This window comes from Acomys minous (genome assembly GCF_964271855.1).
Source record: "Acomys minous genome assembly, chromosome: 16".
Lineage (NCBI taxonomy): Eukaryota > Metazoa > Chordata > Mammalia > Rodentia > Muridae > Acomys > Acomys minous.
The window spans coordinates 11317038-11334581 of NC_140498.1; the positions used below are offsets into that span (position 1 = coordinate 11317038).

At 49.0% G+C, this 17544-nt stretch overlaps 1 protein-coding gene across 1 annotated transcript in view; it reads right to left on the reverse strand.

Moving 5' to 3' along the window:
• Positions 1-4292: 4292 nt before the first annotated feature.
• The window catches only part of DRC3 (dynein regulatory complex subunit 3), a 47650-nt gene continuing 34398 nt past the window's right edge, over positions 4293-17544 (reverse strand). Inside the window, exons 10-13 of the mRNA XM_084763747.1 lie at positions 15561-15631; positions 13499-13622; positions 5375-5506; positions 4293-4701 (exon numbers count right to left, since the gene is read on the reverse strand). Coding sequence (XP_084619873.1) covers positions 4588-4701; positions 5375-5506; positions 13499-13622; positions 15561-15631 — 441 coding nt within the window. The 3' untranslated portion in view covers positions 4293-4587. The remainder of the gene's footprint in view (positions 4702-5374; positions 5507-13498; positions 13623-15560; positions 15632-17544) is intronic.

Sequence of the window (17544 nt, forward strand, 5' to 3'; positions counted from 1 at the left end):
TGGAGAGATGGCTCAGCAGTTAAGAGCACTGATTGCTCTTTTAGAGGTTGTGAGTTCAATTCCCAGCAACCACATGGTGGCTCACAACCATCTGTAATGAGATCTGGCCTGCAGGTGTACATGCATGCAGAGCACTGTATACATAATAGTAAATAAATAAATTTTTAAAAAATACAAGTTGTTTGTAGATTAAATGCAGAGGTGGTCCTGACCTGGTTACTAACATGCAGTGTTATGATCTGGATCTGGAGTGACTTCCCATTGTGGAATTATGGACACTGGTTTTGTAAAATCAGGGCAGCTGTAATACCCACACATGATTGGGCCCGTTAATATCCCTTCCTCATGGACAATGGGAGGGTTCATCAGGCTGCCTCCTCCCTAAAACTAGATAAATAGTTAATGATTGCTGGAGTAAGTGGGCAACTCTGCTGCAAGTAACCCTGACATTTATTTGGTTCTCCAGGCTGGACTGGGTGGAATTGTTTCTTTGGTTCGTCATTATCTCCAGTTAGTCGCAGACTCTTCAGAAAGTCACATATACTTGGTGCGGAGTATGTGTGGACATGAGTGGACCAGTTATGAGTCTGGGAGGAGCCTCTGCAGCGGAGGCTGAGCCATCTGAGGGTGGACATCAGTCCCTGTGTGCAGGCCTCCCCTATATGGTACATAGTACTTCTTGCTATAGTGGCAGTTGGGTGGCCCCTGCTAAGAGTAACAAGACCTGAATCTGGGAGGCTGGAGAGATGGCTCAGCGGTTAAGAACACTGGCTGCTCTTCCAAAGGTCCTGAGTTCAATTCCCAGCAACTACATGGTGGCTCTCAGCCATCTATAATGAGATCTGGTGCCCTCTTCTGGCCTGCAGGTGTACATGTAGGCAGAACACTGTATACGTACATAATAAACAAATCTTAAAAAAAAAAAAAAAGACCTGAATCTGAGACTGTGAAGGTAGAGGCTCCCTGTGGTGGGGTGAGTACAGGGTTGCCAGAGGATTACACATGGCTGTTGTCTTGTAAGTAATAGAGGTGGCATGCCTCCTCCATGAGTGGGGTCTGTGGGTACAGGGGACGCCCACGAATGGCTGATGGACTCATTGCAATTGCTGAAAGTAGTATCTCTGTGGATTATTCCTAAGCAGGGTATGATAGCAGATACATGGGGTTTTGTTTTTGCTTTTGTGGTTTGTTTGTTTGTTTGTGTGTTTGTTTGTTTGGAGACAGGGTTTCTCTGTGTAGCTTGGCTGTCCTGGACTCGCCTTGTAGACCAGGCTGGCCTCCAACCCATAGCCAAATTAAGGACTTTGGAACATACATATATGCACCATATTTTTATTAGATTTAAATAGAAATAATGAGAGCTAATGAAAGACAAAAGTTGTCGACATCAAAATAAAAATGAAACTTAGTGGAAATAGTTAAATGTGAAGAAGTGTGCAAAAACAGAACACCATGACACTTTCAGAATCATTACTCATCAGAAGGAGATGCTTCTGGAAGTAAATGTTAACAGTGGCTCCTAACAGAACATAACAAGGAATTTAAATTTTCCCAACAACGGTCAGGCTTTGTGCTTTATGGTTTGTTTTTGTTGTTGTTGTTGCTTGTTTAAGACAGTGTCTCGCTCTATAACCTAGGCTACTCTGGAACTCTGTAGCTCAGGCTGACCTCAGACTTGTCATCCTCCTGCCTCAGCCGCCTAAGTTTTGGGATCACAGGTGTGTGCCACCATGCCCAGTAGTACTTACTGTCTTTGAGCTGCTTCAATTGGGAACATTTTTACTTTATTTTATTTTACTTTATTATATGTATTTCTACTTTGCTTGCATGTATGTATGTGTACCATGTGCATGTAGTGGCCAGAAGAGGTCTTTGGATCCCCTGGAAGTCAGTGATGGTTGTGAGCTGCCATATTGGCGTTTGGAATCAAACCCTGGTCCTTCTAAGAGAGCAGCAAGTGCTCTTAACTACTGAGCCATCTTTTTGCTCCTCAAAAAAACCCTATTTTTGAGCCAGGCATGTTGGTGCATGCCTGTAATTCCAGCACTTGAGGGAAGCAGAGGCAGGCGGATTGCTGTGAGTTCGAGGCCAGCCTGGTCTACAAAGTGAGTCCAGGACAGCCAAGGCTACACAGAGAAATACTGTCTCAAAAAACCAACAAAAAACCAAAAACTACTTTTGTGTGTTTGTTTCTTTTGTTTTGTTATTGGAGACAGGGTCTTTTCTTGTGTAGCCTTGGGTGTTTTGGGACTTACTCTATAGACCAGGCTGACCTGGAACTCATAGAGATCCACTTGCCTTTGCCTCCAGAGCGCTGGAATTAAAGGTGTGTGCCACAACCTCCCTCCTGGTGAAGGATTTTTTTTCTTAATTAGAAGACCCACTTCAAATCTAGATCTTTGAGATGGGAAGATCCACCTTTAATCTGAGCCACACCTTCTGCTGGCAGCCTGTGTAAAGGACAGGGAAGAAGGAAGCTGCTCTCTGCCTGCTTGCTCTCACTAACAAGTCCATTCTTCATTGGCATGAGAGCTCACTTCCTCTGGATTCCTGAAGAGCAGCTGAGACATCCAGCTTTGTGGACTAAACAGCTCCTGGATTCTTGGACCTTCTGATGGTAGACAGCCATTGTTGGGCTAGCTGGACCACAGCCTGTAAACCATTCTGATAAATCTCCCTTTTCTGTCTCTGTTTCTGTCTCTCTGTCTGTCTCTCTCTCACACACGTATGTATGTATGTATGTATGTATGTATTTTTGTTCCTCTGGAGAGCCCTGACTAATACAGCAAGGTTCCTGTCATGTAAAGCTTTAAGTGAAAACTGCCAAGTCAGAGCTCACAAGGCTCTAGGAGACATTAAAGCTTGAGCAACAGCTCCCAGAAGACTTAGCTGAACAGCAGAGATAAAAATGATGAAGCTTGTCCACCTCCCTCCCATCCCTAAAGTGAGCTGTGTACATTTCTTTCCTACAAGAAAGTATATTGAGCATGGAGATATTCGCCCTGCCTTGAGTAGCCAGGTCTGGCCGAGGAGAGGTGGAAGCCACAGGGGTGCTGGCTAACAGCCTGTTAGACCCGGGGAGCCAGACTAAGTAGCTGCTGTGATAGACGAACATGGTCCTGCTCCTCCTCGGCCTCTGAGCTTATGGTTTGGAGAGAAGTGTGCTGGCCCCAGGGTGAGGGGACATGAAGGACTGATTATGGAGAATGCGTGGATGGCCAAGAGCTAAGTACACAGTGCCTTCCATTGCACCACTATATAACCTTGAGCCTCTGAGGACATTATATAAACAGGGGCCTTTCATGCTGGAGCAGCTAACTTTTTTGGTTTTTAGTATCCTTATCTGCTGAATCCCTGGTCCATTTGGCACTTGTTTGGAACAGATGGTGGTGTGCCTTCAGAGAACCTGCCCACTCTATAAAAAGGATCCATCACATGATGTTAATTTCTGAGAGGTTTGCAGATTTAGAAATCTATCTGAAGGACATGCAATGCACTTAGAGGAGCAAGGATGGGAAATCAGCCCATATAGGAGCCAGGCAGCAGCTGGGAACATTTTTGAAGAATTTTGTGGTTAGGTAAGGCACAGTGCCACCTAACAAGGTGATTGAGAAATTCCCCCAACACCCTGCACTTACCAAAACAAAACAAAAAACCAGGAGTGTCACCAAGCGTGGGACATGCCTTTAATCTCAGCACTTGGGAGGCAGAGGCAGGCAGATCTCTGTGAGTTTGAAGCCAGCCCAGCCTACATAGTAAGTTCCAGGTCAGCCAAAGCAACTATATAGTGAGACCTTGTCTCAAAAAACAAAGCAAAACAAAAACCCAAAATACAGGAGTGTCAGTTCAGAAGGCACCTGCCTCGTGAGTAGGCTGGCACACCCAGAAGAATAAGGCTGCTGGATGAGAATTCCAGTGATCTTAGTTGCAACTAAGATCTAGAATAACATGTTCTCTCTGTAGGGTGAGTGTGTGTGGTGTTTGTTCCAGTGATGGGATGCTAACACATGCATGTCTTTACTCATCTTCCACATCCTCTCCACACTGCCAACCCCATAGTCTTAGCAGCGGGCTTTGCTTCCTATTGCTGAGCCCAGTGGAAGGGCAATATGCCTGGGTAACCAGCCTGAGTCCCTAACGTGCTTGGGATCATGCAGCCAAGCTCTGAGCTAAAGGAGCTGTGGCCTCTACCTTCAAGAGCAATGCAGGCCTCAGTGCTGTGGTGGGAGCTTCAGCCTCTCGCTTCTCTGGTCCTCAGCATCCAGAGTAGGGAAAGACAATGCCTTCAGCCCACCCTGGCCATGGCCAAGGGAAGAGCACTAGCCCTAGCTTAAATGACGCTAATGTTCTGCCATAACCACACCTCTGGCCGACTGCCAGCCACCCAGATGGCTGTGTAGATGGCTTGGGATGTGCTCATTCATGACTATTACCATGCTCTCCCTCCAAGAGTACACTCATAGCAGGCTTTATTCTTTACATTGAAAAGGATTACCAAGGCTGTTGGGATACGGGTGGGATAGGGTTAGGATGGGGAGTCCCATCACGCGGACTGGCCCAGGCTCTAAGGGGGTCGCTGGCTGACACCTAGTCTATAATGTCACCACATTCCAGGTTGTCCAGCTCGCTCTGCATGTGGTCAATGTACTGGTTGATCTCCTTCACGCGCTTGCGGTTCCTCATGATCTCATCTTTGTGGATCTGGGGAATGAAAGGAAAGCCAGGGCGCTCAGTGTATGTGACAGCTAGCATCGTTTACTGAGGCCTGAGAGAGGGAAGGAAGATTTTACCTCAGAGATGCCCCCACGATGTGCACTGCTGGTCTCTCTGAGGCAGGAGTTACAGACACAATGAAGTATATGGGTTCAAGAATGCAACTAGAGGGTGCTGGAGAGATGGCTCAGTGCTTAAGAGCACTGACTACTCTTCCAGAGGATCAGGGTTCAATTCACAGCACCCACATGGTAGCTCACAACTGTCTGTAACTCTACAATATGACACTTTCACACAAACATACACGCGGGCAAAACAAACACCAATGAACATGAAATTTTTAAAAAGCGTGATTGGAGCTGGGCATGGTGGTGCATACCTGTGAGGCAGAGGCAGGTGGATCATTGTGAGTTCAAGGCCCACCTGATCTACAAATTGAGTCCAGGACAGCCAAGGCTACACAGATAAACCCTGTCTCAAAAAAAAAAAGAAAAAAAAAAAAGGAAAAGAAGAGTGACAGAGCCACAGTATCGCCATTGCAGAATCCTACAATCCTTAGCTCTTTTTCTTTTTTCTACTTGGTTTCTGATGGAAATTTGTACACTCTGGTTGGTAGCTAGAAAACCGGAGCCAGCCTGCTGGGTGGCTTGGCATTGCTTACCGTGTCTATTAGCTGTGCACACCAAGAGTTGATTCCAGTCACCAGCTCATCTTCTCGGTTGTCAATCTTTAGGAGGTGGATGTCATGCGATGCCCCAACGGCATTAACAATTGTGTCTTTGTCGACAAAAAGCTGGAAATTGAGAAGGTCTACATGAGATCATGTGTGCCGTTAGCCCTGAGCACAAAGTGAGGGAGCTGGATAGAAAAGCGGCCCCTGGGAGTCCCCATGCTGTGTGGCACACCCTCTGCAGAGCCCATACCGTATCGGTCACTTTGTGCCAGCTCATCCTTGGGCAACAGCCTGCTCCCCAACCCGAGCTGTGGCAGGTGTCATGCTGTTGTCCCCATCAAAAGCATATTTTCTCCAGGGAGCTGGCAGGTGGCTACCAGAGCAGCCTCACTAGGGAGATCAGCTCTCATAAAGCCTCTTTCTAGGTAGTCCTAAACCTCCGCCAGTCAGGCTGTTCCAACCCTGGCCCTGTAAACTGATAGGTGTCCGCCTCCCATTTGTCTCCACTACTTTTCACGTAGACAGAGTCAAGCTTTGTTTCCGCTGGGGTCTGCTTTGCCTTGGCTTGCTCTTGACACTGTTTCATCCTTTTAGAGAGCTAGTTAGTACAACTATTCACCTTCTAGTGAGCCTGGCTAGCTCTAGGCGCAGACTCTGGCTGGAATGGGGAAACTGTAGCAGTCATTCCCTGGGGCAGGGAAGCTTGCTGGATCCCTGAGGAAGCAGTGCTCCACTCTAGAGCCCAAGGTACTTGGAAACACAAGAATGGCAAAGGACCTGGGTGTCCTCTGTTCAGAAACTGCAGGTAGAGCATACATAGGGGAACATCGCTTATCCGAGGTGCACAGAGCTTCAGGTCTTGCAGGAATATCTGCATAGGTTTGTTTTTGTTTTTGTTTGTTTGTTTGTTTGTTTCCGAGACTGGGTCTCTCTGTGTTAGCCTTGGCTGTCTTGGACTTGCTTTGTAGACGAGGCTGGCCTCAAACTCACAGCTATCCGCCTGCGTCTACCTCCCGAATGCTGGGATTAAAGGCGTGCACTACCTTGCCTGGCTATCTGCATAGTCTTTTATAACACCCCCACAAAACAGAAAATCTAAATTCCCAGATGCACTAAAATCTTCTGGTTTTTTCAGTTAGAGATACACAACAGTACTTCCTTTGTTTTGCTTCATTTTCTACAGTATCAGCCTAATGCTCTCCAAAAATATGTTCTGCCTGATCTTGAAATTTTAGTCTTCCTACAAAAGGATGCGTTCTTTGATCAAGTACTTGGGAGACTCCAACACCTTCAGGCTCCCAAAGTAATATTCATGGGGGCACAGGGTGTCCGGAATGCTGTACAAAGTCCTGTGGAAAACAACCTGCTTAGTTTTCTCTCTCCTGTCTTCCTTCTCTTTGACGTACTGGCCACAGACTCTGTTTCAGAACACTGCCTGTGTGATGCTGGTTTGCCACAGAATGCCGTGTGAGAAAAGCCAGATTATCTGACCAGGGGCAATGGATCAGCACAGCCACAGCATAGAAGGTACACTGTAAATAACATCCCATTGAACACAAATTAAGATTGTGCATAACTGAACACTACTTCATATATGGTACACAGGCTTGAAACTATGCAATATTTCAGCTTCAAACAGCAAAGGGAAGAATAAATTTTATCATTAAGGCTATCACTTTAAAAGGTTCTGACCTGAAGTCTCTGCTAGGTTATTTCTCAAACCATTCTTTGTTCAAGGAAGAATGCCAAGTATGACTGATGAGAACGCATCCACTTAGGCTAATGAATGAAACACTGTTACTAATTGGACCACAATCAAGGTCAAGGCATTCAAACAAGCAGATCCACTCTTTAGTTCCGGCACATTGTAGCAACCATACCTGGTACCTCAGTAAAGCAAAAGTTTCCTGCAACTTGTAAAGTTTTTCTTGAAAACAGTTACAGAGCTCACTTGTAAAGATGACCTGATTGTTCCAGGTCATAGATTATGCCTGAGATCCTACCCCATCAGCGAGAAGCAAGCACAGACACTGCACATGCTTACACACCCACACATGCTCCCGTTCACCATCAAAGACTTGAGTGTCAACCAGCACTTATGCCCCAATCAGTGTCACAGGTTGCAATAGGAGTTACAGAGCAAGGAAGATAACACACCCAGTTTCAGGTTCTGAAATGTCTCTTGGACACTTAATACTCAGATTGGAGGTCAGTCCACTGGGTTCTCCAAGCAGCAAAGCCCATCTTGAGTTCCTGACTTTCCTGCCACAGTCCCAGAAGGGAACCTTGAAATATCAGTCTTGACTTTCCTGTAGGAGGCAGACATATCCCACCTGCATGTTCTGTGTAGTGTGACTCCACAGAAATTCCACTAGGCATGTCTGTATGACTGGAGAACCGCCATTCCACCAAGCATGCTGTCTTCCCTGTTGAGGAACTGTGAAATGACAAACTTGGTGAGCATCTTCGGCTTGCAAAGCACGTGAACATTCTCCAGCCAATGTGATGAGCACATGATGCTCTCCACTCCTAAGGTGCTCACAGCTGTGGAGTAGGGGTTAGGAGACGCAGTATTTTCAGCTCAGCAGCCACATTCAGAAAGAGCAGCCTGCTCAACTCTCCCTGGCCGTTTCAAGGCCAAGCCTCCACTGGAGACACAAGCCATAGCGTTCCCTTCGTGATCCACAACTACAGCACCCAGTGTGTCCCACGTGCCCAAATCATTTGCACTTGTCTTTTCTTCTTTTTTGTTTTTGTTGTTGTTTTGTTTTATTTTTCTTTTGTTTGTTTTTTGAGACAGGGTGTCTCTGTGTAGCCTTGGCTGTCCTGGACTCATTTTGTAGACCAGGCTGGCCTCGAATTCACAGAGATCCACCTGCCTCTGCCACCCGAGTGCTGGGACTAAAGGTGTGTGCCACCACGCCTGGTTTGTTTTCATTTCTTTATCCAAATGGAATCTGTTTCCTTCCTTTCCACCAGCTCTACTTTCTTTTTTGTTTGTTTTTGTTTTTTCAAGGTCTAGCTCCTCAATGTAGCCTTGGTTGTACTGGAACTAACTCTGTCCACCAGACTGGACTCTAACTTAGAGATCCACCTGCCACTGCTTCCTGATAGCCTGCCTACCTCTTGTTTCTGCCACTGCTTCCTGATAGCCTGCCTACCTCTTGTTTCTTTTCTTTTCTCTTTTCTCTTTTTCTTTTGTTTTTTGTTTTTCTTTTTTTTTTTTTTTTTTTTTTTTTTTTTTTAGTTTTTTATTTTATGTGCATTGGTATGTAGGTGTCGGATGCCTTGGAACTGGAGTTACAGACAGTTGCGAGCTGCCATGTGGGTGCTTGGAATTGAACCCAGGTCCTTTGGAAGAGCAGACAGTGCTCTTAACCACTGAGCTATCTCTCCAGCCCCTGTTTTTTGTTTTTCAAGACAGGATTTCTCTGTGTAATAGCCCTGGCTGTTCTGGACTTGCTTTTGTAGACCAGACTGGCCTTGAACTCACAACGATCCGCCTGCCTCTGCCTTCTAAGTGCTGGGATTAAAGGCGTGTGCCATCACCACCCAGCTACCTCTTGTTTCTTTAGCAGCTAAACTGGATCTGTGGTCATAGTGTTAGGAGGGTAAGAGGGTAACCCATGGCTCACTGCCCATCCACAGGCTCGTCCTCTAGCTGAAAAGCAGGGAGAATTCTGCCTGCAGAGGACTTACCATTATGCCTTCACATGAGAGTTTGTAACTGAGTCTGGATTCCTGATTCCTTTCAGTGCTCTAACTGCTCCAGAATTTCAGGATTTTCCACCCAATATGCTGGTGCCACACTGAATTTCTTTTAAGAGCTTTAGATTGGACCCCATCTCTACATTTGCGGGAGGATCCTCGGTTCCAACAGAGCAGGGTCGCTGTACCTGTGGCTTTGCAATGGTCTCTGATGAGCTCGTTTGTGTTCGTGGTTATAATCCTTGGCTTCAGAGTCAGAACGACGACGATCTGGACCAGCATGCACTAGTGCAATGCTCCTTTCTCCTTTCAGGACTTTTCTGATTCCTTGACTGTGCCTTTACCAGCAGAAAGAACTCAGCCTTTCTCCATGGTCATTCTCCAATATTATCTATCAGGAAAGGGGCTTCCTCCTGACCAGAAGTAACTTCAGAAGAGGATTTACCTCACAGCAGTGCAGAGGTCAGAAATAGGTCCAGCCCCATCAACTCTAGTATTGACTCAGCAGTTTTTGGTAATGAATGAACAATGCTCCCTTGGGCCCAGCACTGCCCAGCCCGTGCAGCTGCATGGATGTCCAGAGCGCCTAAGCGCAAGTGACATCATCCCTCCTTCCTGGTGGCTCCGAGCTCTCTCTTCTGCTTGGAGTCTCGAATTTTCTGCCCAGGTTGGGGGGACACAAGCAGGACAGCTGGGCTAGGAGTGTGGCATGGCCAACACCATTTGGCTTCAGAGGGGTACTTTAGAAACACCCTAAACCATGTGACTTTGTACTCATGATCTGTGCAATGACCTCTGGGTAACAGAAGCCACATTGCTTTCATTTGCAGTTCTCTTCTAGACTCTTCTTTCTATCGACCCAGGAAACATGTTGTTGAGACAAACTACCTGGTCTAAATTACAGCTCCATTGTTAGACTCTCTGTGCTTTGCTTTCCTCATCTGAATGGAAACAGTGGTGCCTACTTTCCATGTCTACCTGGAGACTGAAGGGGCAGTCGTGGCAGGCTAGCCCTCAGAGGCTGCAGAACACACCAGCTCTGGTGTGGTCCTGTTTTCTAGAGCCAGTGTTCTCCTGAGGAAACAGGCATTTCACTGCTTCCACAGAAGGCAACTGTGGGGTCCCGGGGATTTTTGTTTGTTTGTTTGTTTATGACTGTGAATGTTTCCAAGATGAAGGGGTTTTCACTGGCTGTCCCCAGGAGGTTTTTGGAAACAGGGTTTCTCTGTATAGGCCTGGCTGTCCTGGAACCTGTTCCATAGACCAGGCTGACCTCAAACCAACAGAGATCTGCCTGCCTCTGCTCCTGAGTGCTGTGCTTTAAGACGTGCACCCCCACCCACCACCTGGCTCCTCATGAAGTTTTGAAGGCAGTAATCTATTCCAGTCTTGCTGGTGAGTCTAAGAGCCCTGTAGCAGAGAGGCAGAGCCCCCATGGCCTAGGGCCCCAAAGGGCCTGTCAGCTGTGGTGAATAGGGAAGGGTGCAGCGCTTTCTACAGTAACAGGCCCAGCACTGCTTATCAAACACTAGAGTCAAAAACTCAGACTCTCTTCCTGGTCGTGCCATTCTCACCGCGTATCCATGAGCCTGCCTTGCCCAGTGTTCTCACCCATTGCCTCAAGTGATCTTTGGTGAGGAAACGAGGTCACACGTGGTCACAGGCTGGATGGTAGCAATCCTCTAATGAAGAAACGTTGCCAGACATTACAGTACCAGAGAGGGCCACCTGGGTGAGAGGGAAAGCTGACCTGCCTCTCTGCTGATGGCTTCTGGGGCCCATATTTTACTGTGTGCTATAGTCACTAGGGAGCAAGCATGCCTCAGTGATGTTGTTCACTGGGTGTCACAGGCATAGGGACTCTTATCATCCCATGAGGACTGTCAGAGACCTCAGAACCTCTGAGAGGAGGCTTGCCTCTTGGTTAGGACAGGGTAGTGTTTTCCTGTCTGGTCAACAATGAGCTGTCTAAGCGGCTGGGGAGAGCAGGCTGGTGTGGCTGTGGCCCTGCACCACGCTGCTGTGTTGGGTGTCGGTCCTAGCTTTAGAATAGGGGCTGTGGTGTGAAGGGTGTTGGCCTTCTATCTGCACAGCTCAGCCCAGCTCCTGACAAAGTAAATGCCTGGTGAGTACGTGTTTTCATCCACCCAACAGCAAGAGCATTCCTGGCTGCCAAGCTGGATGCTCCTGCTCGAGGAGGAGGTCCGCGGTGATGAAAAGGTTACCTCTGTCCTCCTAACAAGTGCATGTAAAGTATGAATGAATACTTCCAGGAACAAATCAGCATGAACCAGAGTTTAGAGCTGTGGTGAGCTGTGATGGGATGTGACAGAGGTACTAAGGGAAGGCCTCTCAGGAGAGCTAACGCCTGAGCTGAGATCTAGATAGAAAGGATGAAAAAAGCACATGGAGACTGAGGAATGAACATGTCTGCCAGAGAGCGTGTACACCGGCTAGATGTATGTCAGCTTGACCCAAGTTAGAATCTTCAGAGAGGAGGGAGCCTTGTTTGAGAAAAATGCTTCCGTAAGGCCCAGCTGTAGGGCATTCTCTTAATGAGTGACCAACGGGGGAGGAGCAGCCCATTGTGAGTGGTGCCAGCCTTGGGCTTGTGGTCCTGGGTCCTATAGGGAAGCAGGCTGAGCAAGCTATGAGGAGCAAGCCAGTAAGCAGCACTCCTTTATGGTCTCTGCATCAGCGCCAGCCTCCAGGCTCCTGGCCCTTTTGAGTCCTTGACCTGACTTCCTTCAGTGATGATGGACGATCGCCTGGAAGTGTAAGCCAAACAAACCCTTTCCTCTCAGAGCTGCCTTGGTCATGGTGCTTCACCACAGCAATAGAAGCTGAGCAGGGCAGAATGTCAGCTGGAGGGAGCAAGCCTGATGGCTAGAGCACCCCAGAGGGCTGCTCACTGACTCAGAGCCTGGGGTGGGGGGTGTCTGAGGCCTCTGGGAACGAGCTCCAAGATCACGCAGGCCGTGAGGCGTGAGGACTGTGTAGTCTGGGTTTAGCGGCCCTGCCTGTCTGCACATGGAGAACAGTCTATAAGAGGGCAGCAAGGAGCCAATGGGGAGACAAAAGGCAACATGGCCTGGTGGTAGCAGAGTGATGGAGAGCAGCTGGGAACTCTGTATGAGCAAAAGCAGGCCCCAGGGGAAGTATTTGAGTATTTGGACCTGTGCACATTCATCTGTGCCCAAAGCCCTTCCTTAAGGCAGCAGCATGCTGCTGATGGAGGTCAGGTAGACTCATAGATGCCTCCTTAGGTGTGGAGCCAGTCATGGATTGTAGTATGGTGGGAACTGGGGCCGAGTGGCACTGGCCCAGACCTGAGGCTTGTGGGTAGGCCAGTGTTGCAGCTCTTCTCCTAATAGGTAATTCAAAGTTAAGATACCTGAGGGAAATCTCTGGCCTTTACCTCTATTTGTAACTGCCTCCTTGAAAAAGTTCTAGAAGACCCCATAGAAAGGAACCTGGGATAAGCACCTGACTGTCTTGATACCAACTATAAGTATCTTGGTCAGCAGTCAATATTGCTGCAAAATTGTCTCCTTCAGATGAAGAAATGGAGACGGGCTTGTCATGCTTAGGCAAGCCACGAGCAAGCCATTAGTTGGCTGGACTTCACCTGTCTATTTGCTGTATCACACCCCGCCCCTCCCGGCAATGTCCACCGTGCCTGGCCGCTCTACCCTCACTCACAGCCCGCCCCTCCCAGCGATGTCCACCCGCCCCCTCCCGGCAATGTCCACCGTGCCTGGCCGCTCTACCCTCACTCACAGCCCGCCCCTCCCGGCAATGTCCACCGTGCCCGGCCGCTCTACCCTCACTCACAGCCCGCCCCTCCCGGCAATGTCCACCGTGCCCGGCCCCTCTACCCTCACTCACACCCCGCCCCTCCCAGCGATGTCCACCGTGCCCCGGCCGCTCTACCCTCACTCACAGCCCGCCCCTCCCAGCGATGTCCACCGTGCCCGGCCCCTCTACCCTCACTCACACCCTGCCCCTCCCGGCAATGTCCACCGTGCCCGGCCCCTCTACCCTCACTCACACCCCGCCTCTCCCGGCAGTGTCCACCGTGCCCGGCCCCTCTACCCTCACTCACACCCCGCCCCTCCCAGCAGTGTCCACCGTGCCCCGGCCCCTCTACCCTTACTCACAGCCCGCCCCTCCCGGCAGTGTCCACCGTGCCCCGGCCCCTCTACCCTTACTCACACCCCGCCCCTCCCAGCAGTGTCCACCGTGCCCCGGCCCCTCTACCCTTACTCACAGCCCGCCCCTCCCAGCAGTGTCCACCGTGCCCCGGCCCCTCTACCCTTACTCACAGCCCGCCCCCTCCCAGCAATGTCCACCCGCCCCCTCCCGGCAATGTCCACCGTGCCCGGCCCCTCTACCCTTACTCACAGCCCGCACATCATCAGGCAAGTCCTCATCCATTTCACCCTTGAGGATCTTCTCCAGGACGTTGATGGCGATCTCCAGGAGCTTCTCATGGTGATGATTCTCCAGGTCTCGGCACTGAGCCATCCTGCAGTTGTGAGTTAAAGCCCGGGGCAGAGCAGGCCAGGTAGCCGGGCCTCTGACAAACAAGGCCATGGCACCTTCACAAGTGAGACCACTCTCTAAGCTGTAGAGTCCAAGGTCAAGACCTGCTCTGAGGTGCTAAGAGGCACCAGAGGAATCAAGCTGTCACAGGCATGCATCAAAGCCTAGGGCCGTCCTCAAGTCCCCGTATCATTCTTTTTTTTTTTTTAAACCATTTTATTTATTTATTTTTAATTTGCATTGGTGTTTTGCTTGCATGTATATCTGTGAGAGTGTGTCGGATCCTCTGGAACTGAAGTTACAGACTGTTGTGAACTGCCATGTGGGTGCTGGGAATTGAACTCAGGACCCCTGGAAGAGCAGACAGTGCTCTTAACCACTGAGCCATCTCTCCAACACCCCCCCCCCCCGTATCATTCTTGTCCTTATACTGACTCATCCTAGTCCCTCAGTGCCAACTCACCTCAGGGTGCTCACTCTCATCTGCTTTTCCATCCCCGTGGCTTCCCAACGCAGCAGAAGACCTCACTGGTCTCCCATGCTCTCCTACTTCTTCTCTCGTAGCAGTTGGAATAAGCTTGAGGATTTGGGTTTCTAGCTCAGGCTCCCAGGAGCTTCCGTTCTCTGATATGGCCTCACATTTCTCATCTGGTTTTCTTAGGCCCATCCTCAGGCCTTTGCACACACCACCTCTGCTGTCTGGACTATGTCTCTCTTTTTACCTCTTTTAGTGCTTAGGGAGGCCGCTGACCATGGCTCCTGCACACCATTTGCTAGCTCAACGACTGCATGCCAGACTCAGAGCCTCAGGATGCCAGAACCTGTAGGCTGGAGCCTAGAAGCACTTTGTCCCCATAAAGGGCTGGTCATGTTTCAAATGTTGGCTTCTAATCTTTTTTTTAATTAAAGATTTATATATTTATTGCATATACAGTGCTCTGCCTGCATGTACCCCTGCAGGCCAGAAGAGACCATCAGATCACATTCTAGATGGTTGTGAGCCACCATGTGGTTGCTGGGATTGAACTCAGGACCTCTGGAGGAACAGGCAGTAGTGCACTTAACCTCTGAGCTGTCTCTCCAGCCCTGGCTTCTAATCTTAACAATTAACATGCCAAGGTCATTTTAACTTGTCCTGTCATCAGTGTGGGTGTTGCTTCATTCCAGACTGTTTTCCTGTAACAAAAGGTGGGCAGTGATTCTGGGGCATCAGTGTCCCCGTGAACACTGCCCACTTAGGAATGCATGCACAGCAGTCCCTCTGGGGGCATCAGTGTCCCCGTGAACACCGCCTACTTAGGAATGCACGCACAGCAGTCCCTCTGGGCATCAAGCAAGGCCACCACTGTTGGGTGTTGGGAGTCACGTCGAGTGCTGTGGAATATCCTGTGTGGTCACCTGTGCATCCTATGATCTGCATCCTGTGGTAGGGAGGGCCTCTTTCCTTGGTGGAAAGTGATAGATTTTACATTCCTCTACTTTCAAAAATGTGGAGATGCCCATGAACTAAGGCCCTGTGGGGGGTGTGAATACCTTTTTGGGGTGAGGGTGTAGGTTTTTTGCAAGGATGAGCATTTTGAGTAAGAAAAGAAGTATTATCTAAAGTGTACAGTTTACTCTGTAGTAGGAGCAGAAGGGAGTGTGGCTCTGCAGCCACCACTGATTTGCACACCATTAGTGTCTTCTTACCTTTTCTTTCTCTCAGTAATGGATTGAACCCAGGGCCTTACTCATGCTAAAAGCAAGTTCTCCACGGAGCTATCCCTTGATCTCCTCTTAATTTCTGAGGAGGTTTCACCCTCCTTTGCTTTCTGTTAAAAGCCTAGGCACCTCTGCCCTAGCTGCTCGAGAGGCCGAGACAGACTTGGGAGCCTCTAGTGCCTTCTCTTGGGGTGAGATAGGGTCGTCACAGAAAGGATATAGACTTTGAACATTTTCGATAAATAGTCCCACCAAGTCCGTGATGTTTCTTTCAAATATGTTTATGGTCTCCTGGAAATAATATAGAAGATAGTCACCATGTTTATCAACATCTTTTGCACCACTTGAAATCACAGACCCTGAGAGGTAAAGACCACCCTCGGCTTTGTAGGGCAGATGGCTAAGGACTGAGCCCCGTCTTCCAGAGCTCTGTTGCTTCCAGGGTCAGCTCACCACTCCCTTGAAGGTTTATGCTGTCACTGGTTTTTGTTTTGTTTTGTTTTTTAAGGTTTATTTCTTGTGTGTATATGAATGTCTTGCCTGCGTGTATGTATGTGCACCAAATGCATGCTTGGTGCCCGCAGAAGTCAGCAGACACTGGATTCTCTAGCACTGGAGTTACCAACAGTTGAGAGCATGTGTTTTCTGGGAACCTAATTCAGGTCCTCTGCAAGAGTAACAAGTGCCTTTAACTAATGACATATTTCACCAGCGACTGCCACCAGGATTTAAGGGTTTTTTTTTATTTACATTTGTGTTTCTGTATATATATATATATATATATATATATATATATATATGTATATATATATATATATATATATATATATATATATATATATATACACACACACACACACACACATATACATGTGGAGATCAGAGGACAGCTTGTAGTAGCCCTCTCCTGCCATGTGGGCCCCAGGGATCAAACTCTGGTCATCAGGCTTAGTGTTAAGAGCCTTTACCCACTGAGCAAGGTCATCTTGCCAGCCTGTCGCTGGGCCTTTCGCCTATGTAGCTGCCTCTGCCAGGAACACACACCCTGGTCTCACTCCTCTCGCCCCTGAATGAACTCCTTCCTTCTAGTCCTCTCAGCGGGATCTGTCCATCATGGAGCTCTCAAGAGCCAGCTCTACACCAGGGAGGTCATTTAATTTCTCTGGCCTCTAGCTCCTCATATGTGAGACAGTTTTTCTGTGTAGTGCTGTGGTGGTTAGTAGGGTAAATTAGCTACATCACATAAAATCGTTTCCCTACGTATCTGAGAACCAGGACCTTGGGTAAGTGCTGGCTGTTACCCTAGACTTACAATGGTCAGCGGCTGTTGCCAGTACTTAGCAGAGCACCTGAGGCCCAACCAGATCTCAGTGTTGTTGAGAGAGTGATTAGAATGTGGCTGTGAAGCCTCCTCCCCTGGGAGACCCTGTCTGCCGGCTGTACACGTGAGCCCATTCTCACATGTGTGTGAGCAGTCTTTTGGTGAAGAAAAGTAAGGTGATTGGAAAGCACAATCAAGTGTCTTCCGGCCTCAGGTGGCTGGGAGCATGGACCTGACTAGAGCATGGAATGGGAAGTGTTTGGGTACTGAAGGTAATCTCCCTGCTTGAAAGGACTGGCAGCCAGTGGCAGCCCTCCCTGCGTGTGTGCGCTGCCTCTGCAGTACTTGGGCAGAGCAGTTCCCAGTGGGAAATGAACGGCTGCTGTGCTGGGCGACAGCGAATCTATCCTGCGTAGGAAGTGTCACTTGCTGTGTGAGGAATTGATTAGACGCTGTCTCTTGGCCCAGCCATGGCAACATCTGACGAGGTCCAATTCATCAGGGCACTCCAACCCCCAGCCTGGCTGCCTGCACACGCACAACCTACCCTGGCCACAAATGCACTTGAGACCACCGCCGAGCTTTGCATTCATGTCCTCAGAGCCAAGTGATAGGCTCCTCACATCACCTACCCCGAGACAGCAGGCTCAGGCTGCGACACTGACGAGCCTTTGTTTGCTTCCCGAGTGGAGGCCCACCTTGTCTTCTGAGCCCCTGAACTTCCCCTTGGGTCCAGTAAGAAATCCGCACTCTTGTTGAGACTCTGGGCTTTTTTGGAGATTGGTTGGGCGGGGGTGGGGGGGAACTTTCAGAGGAATAAATTCACTGCAAGAATTCATTTCCCAGGCAGCAAAGAGAACAGTGTGTGCCCCCCCCCCTTTCT